Below are 5,202 nucleotides of genomic sequence, written 5' to 3'. Positions count from 1 at the left end.
TCAAACTTTGGTCCAAAATAAAAGAGGGCATAATAAACCTAGACAGAGGAAGCTAATGTATTGGACTTCTAGAAAGAAAAATAAGCTACGTAGAAAATAAATTGAGGTTTGAGCTCATGTCTAGTAAATTTCTATGGAATGAAGGGTATATGAATGGATTATGTAGGAAAGAAAGTTAGGTTTCGTGCCTCTCGCCGGCGCCAGCGCAGGTCCGCCTCGTCTCCGGTGGCCCTATAGGGCCATGAAGGCGCGGTGGATCCTGGCAAGGACCGGCGGGAGGGCTCCGTTTTTAGTCTTTTTTTTCAATCTTGCTAGGGTTTGTGTCCTACTCAGGAAGGCAAGACGGCGGCGGCTCCTTGAAGATGGAATAAAGGTCTCCCCGCCTAGCTCCCGTTCCGGCGGTACGTCTAGCATCGTTGATGGGCGTGTGGAGGTGTGTCTCCGGCAGATCTATCTTTGGTGGATTTGCTCGGATCTCATCATTGTTCGTCTACGTTCGTGTGTCTTCGGTTTGGATCCTTCCAATCTACGTTATTTTTCATCGGCGACGGTTGCTGTTCTGAGGTGCTGGTCCTATGGGCCCTTAGCACGACGACTTTCGGACTGTCTACTACAACAAATTGTGCCCGGCTCCGGTGATGGAGGGGCGATGATGACGACGCGGCTTCGGCTCGCTTCGGTGCTTGTAGTCGTCGCTAGGTGGTCTACGAATCTGGATGTAATTTTTATTTCTGGTATTCGTTGTACTGTCATGATTTAAGATGAATAGATTGGAAGTTTTTTTAAAAAAATCCTACGATCCAAAGGACTTTCATAGAAAACAATCCGTATGGTCCTTCAAAATTCTTATGAAATTATTTCAAACCAAAGAGGGCCGACACCATCAGCTGACTTGAAAAGATAAGCACAAAATGAAGCATCTACGGGGGCCGAAATGCAAAAAGGAAATCCAAAACCCAAACCCTCCTCCCCTGCTTCCTCTGGTGACGGGTTGCGCCGCCGCCGACGAGTCACCGAGCGAGATGGCGAGCTCGGCGCTGAGGCGATCTCTTCCACGGCGCGGCTCGCTCCGGCGCCTCCTCCCTTCTCACCCACCATCCGCCGCCACCTCCTCGTTCCTTCGCTCCTTCCACTCCGGTGAGCACCCCGAATCCCTGTCTCATGTGCAGTATCTCCGGCACTTCTTGCCGCATCCGGACTTAGCTCACCCTTTCTGCACCAACTGAATGGAGTGGCGGGTACAGAGATCTACTAGGTTTAAAGCAAGCCCGCCCTCTAGCTTCCCCGTGCTAAAATCCCGCATCATTTTTTGACGACGACATGCGTGACATTTGGGGAATTGCTGTTTAAAATGTTTCGGCGATCCTGTTTTTTAATACATGCTTGTTTGCTCCAAATGCTGCTTCGCAGAAGAGAGCGCGGAGGGCGAGAGCACGGAGGGCTTTGAAAAGCGGATGTTTGGGAACCAGAGGGAGCCGGATGACAACTCGTTCTTCGGGAAGCTCGATGGGTTTGGGAGCTCCTTCGGAAGAAGACATGGCACAGGCTCTGGGATGGGTGCCTTCAGTCAGCAGGGTGGGATGGGTAACTTGTTTGGTGAGAGGAGTAGTCATGGGATCATGGACGGTTTCGACTCCTTGAACGATGGCATGAACGAGAAGTTGGATGACGCGGCCCGCACCTTTCACATGACGGATGAGGTTGAGGACGATGACTATGATTTCAGGCCAGATGTGAATTACAGGCGAGGCTCGACTTACAATGTCCGGGTAAGAGGGGTATCTGTTCATTACTTCAGTTATTCAATTTTTTCGTGAGATCATAAATGCTTTGCAATCTTGAGATTTGTTTAGCCTATGAAGTACTCCCTCCGTTCCAAAATAGATGACTCAACTTTGTACTAACTTTAGTACAAAGTTGGTACAAAGTTGGGTCATCTATTTTGGAACGGAGGGAGTATTCAGGAAGCATCACTAAATGTGTGAGCTAGGTTCTGCGTAGTTAGTATATTTCCATGCAGTATAGTACTGTACTATTTTGTGGATAGATGTCTGTCAAAAGTCAAAACAGAAAGAAATTGCTTGTCTGATCCACTATTGCCTGAACAACTGTAACCACCAGAAGATAGTGTTATAGTATCATTTTAGCTTTCGAAACAACATTTTAAGCATTCAAGCATCAGTGTTTCATCTACTGGAATGACACTCTTTTAACACCAGATTTTATTCAACTCTACTGCATGCAGGATCTTGACCTGACAAGACCTGCAGCCCCAAAGAATCCTCCTAGACCTCAGTTTGAAACATCTACAAAGGAAGTCTTAAGGAAAGCTGATTTTAGGGTGAGTACATCTGCTTGGCAACCTGCGTATACTGGCCACAGTTTTTGTTTAATATTTTATTGTACTTTGGCACCTTGTAAACTCTAGAACTAGTAACCAGTATAAAGTTTAGGAATACAATGACTATGGTATATGCCTCAAACGCACTTCTTTTGTGAATGGTTGGAGTAAGTCATATGCTAGATGATGATAATGTTACATCCATGCTAATTTGTCCAAATATCTTGTGGTGCTACCCTAAGGTTGTAAGAATTCTAGCATTTTCTCTTGATGGTTTCTGTCGCCATATTTGAATTTAGCAATTATTAACAAGTTCAGCATAGTTGAACTCACATGTTGCTTGTTATTCTGTTGATTTGAGTTATTGCCTCACATTGTTCTAACTTATTAAGATGATGTTTACATGCCAATATTGCAACACAGCAAGTGTTAAAGCCAGATTAGGATGCTATGTATGCATGGAACATGTTATTTTCCTTATTTTTCTTATTTCCACAAACCACTCATGTGTTAGCACACAAACCCCTGCACACTTCAGATTAGTATTGCACGGCCACCTGCATTATAGAAGAAGAAAATGTAACCAATCAGCACAAATAAAAGTAGAATATTTGCAAGAGGAAGACCATATCACTAGGCAAGTCTGCTAGCCAACCCAATCAATACAAACAAAACTGCAGCAACCATAGCCCGAATCTTCTCAAGCACAAAAGTGAACTTGTTAAATCTTTGGTTTGTGTTGCCTAGAGCTTACTCATCAGGCTTGTTCTATTATTGATCTCTCCATCCCAAAATGCATATTCCTAAAACCTTCTCCAAGAACAGACACAATTGTTTTGTCGTGCATGTGCTTGGCAACAGGCATCATCCATACTTCCCCTACAAAAAACTTATAAACACACATGCATCAATATCTACAAACAGAACTGAAAGTAATAAAATACTTGAACCTTGTCATACATCAGGAAAAAAAATTAAATCTTCCTTTGCCGGCCGTAACCAACATAAGATTCTTGGAGAGTATGTAGAGGCTTCTCACATGGTTATTCTTGCTGCCACACATGGCGGCGTAATTGAGCTCCTGTGAGACGGCGAGATTGGTAATTGAGCTCAGGCTACTTTTGCAATCAAATCTGATGGCATTTCATTAGATTTGATTCAAAACTGTCTTAACCAATAAAAATACCGCCTATGGTTTGCTAGAGGGAGTAATCAGTAATGGTATTGAAGCGACGATAATATGTAAACGTGGTAGTGTTTTGGTTGGAGGTCTGCCACTTTGCTTAAACAGTGTATGACTAAACTGCTTATCTTTTGGTGGTTTGTAACCTTTTTCTTCTTTTTTGAATAATTTACCTACTGCCAGATATCTTCATGCATGGATACATGGTTTTGGAGAGACCAATTTTGATCTGCTTCATACACCTCGATACTTGAGCTATTATAACTATCTTCAAGTTGCAGTCTCTGACCACATGGAATTATTCCTTGCAGAATGTTAGATTCCTCGCCAACTTTATTACAGAGGCTGGCATTATCATCAAGAGGAATCAGGTAATAGGGTACTTTCCCTGCTTTTATATAAGATATAAGAAAATATTGGGTGGAGAGATTTTTGTCTTCCTGATATATAATATAAATGCAGATCATGCTTTCTCAGATTGTTGTCAATAATGCTATTCTCTTGTTCAGAGCTGAATGCATATTCTCTTACGAAGGGGTGTCAGAGTTCAAGCAGCAACTGCCCTTCAATGCATTATTTTTCAAATGTTACTCTTACAGTCTTATTACTAGCAGAAATGGGACACTGGTTATTTGTGAATGTCCCCCTTCGCTCATAGTGCTGTTGTTGAGGTGTTAATTTTCATGCTTGTCGAACACAAACTTTTTAATGCATAATCTTAAAGTAACCCAACTCTATAATTAAAGCGCCACATATAGCATCATCTCTCTTTGTCAATGCTCAGTATGTAGTGTTTTTATCATATCTTGTTTTACTATTACCTTGAGAGACTACCTGCCTGCTTCTGAGGGTCAGCTTCATGGGCGTATCCATGTTCTTTATGAGGCACCTCCTCGCCTATTGTTTCTGACTTATTGATGTGCTCTCCAGACCAAGATAAGTGCGAAAGCTCAGCGCAAGGTGGCGAGAGAGATTAAAACAGCGCGTGCACTGGGGCTGATGCCTTTCACGACAATGGGCAAGAGACCATTCATCTTTGGCAGAAGTGCGGAAGAGGATGCTTCAGAAGAGGAATATGGGTATGAATTCGTCCAGAAGGATGCCGAGCCTGAAGACACTGTAGGCGATGTTGTGCCCGATGTGGAGACTGCGTAAACAATCTGGAGTAGTTGGTCATTTATAGAAAAGTTCTCGCTTCTACTTAGTGCCTCGTGTTATGTATGTCACACTCTATTTCTCCTATCTAGTATGGATGCCTCTTGAGAATAATGGAAGCTTACGCCCCGCAAAACATGAAACTGTTGATAGTATTGACTTATGGATTAGCTATTCCTCATTTTCAGGTTGCTTCTCCCCATTTCTATGGTTACATCCTTAGATATAATATCAAGCCCTTCTAAACAAGGCACTATGAATGTACAACAGTTCAGAACATTTTTTAAGTTGTCAGTCACTGCATTTTTTGACATCCAATTTCTTTGCTCTGAACAACACAGCTCTGCATTTTATCGTGCACCGACTGTTTACCTTGTTTTTAGTCCAGTTCAGGTACATGTTTGTACACCTTCTGTGTAAACCAGACAATGTTTACCTTGTTCTTAGTCCAGTTCAGGTACATGCTTGTACACCTTCTGTGTAAACCAGACAGTAAGACAGTCTGCTTGTATGTATTTCAGTC

At 42.8% G+C, this 5,202-nt stretch overlaps 1 protein-coding gene across 1 annotated transcript; it reads left to right on the top strand.

The window, feature by feature from the left end:
- Positions 1–949: 949 nt before the first annotated feature.
- Positions 950–4,990, top strand: LOC119342037. Its single transcript, XM_037613878.1, has 5 exons — positions 950–1,137; positions 1,411–1,769; positions 2,246–2,341; positions 3,836–3,895; positions 4,455–4,990. Exons 1-5 carry the CDS (start codon positions 1,023–1,025, stop codon positions 4,677–4,679), a joined length of 855 nt encoding a protein of 284 aa, XP_037469775.1. The 5' UTR covers positions 950–1,022; the 3' UTR covers positions 4,680–4,990.
- The last annotated feature ends 212 nt before the right edge of the window (positions 4,991–5,202 follow it).

Source organism: Triticum dicoccoides, chromosome 1B, assembly GCF_002162155.2.
Source record: "Triticum dicoccoides isolate Atlit2015 ecotype Zavitan chromosome 1B, WEW_v2.0, whole genome shotgun sequence".
Classification (NCBI taxonomy): Eukaryota; Viridiplantae; Streptophyta; class Magnoliopsida; order Poales; family Poaceae; genus Triticum; species Triticum dicoccoides.
Note: the sequence above shows the minus strand (reverse complement) of the source record. Positions and strands in the feature narration are given on the sequence as shown.

Coding starts and splice junctions, on each gene's coding strand:
- LOC119342037 (XM_037613878.1), top strand. CDS start 1,023: ATGGCGAGCTCGGCGCTGAGGCGATCTCTTCCACGGCGCGGCTCGCTC. Junction 1,770..2,245: donor GCTCGACTTACAATGTCCGG/GTAAGAGGGGTA, acceptor TACTGCATGCAG/GATCTTGACCTGACAAGACC. Junction 2,342..3,835: donor TAAGGAAAGCTGATTTTAGG/GTGAGTACATCT, acceptor TATTCCTTGCAG/AATGTTAGATTCCTCGCCAA.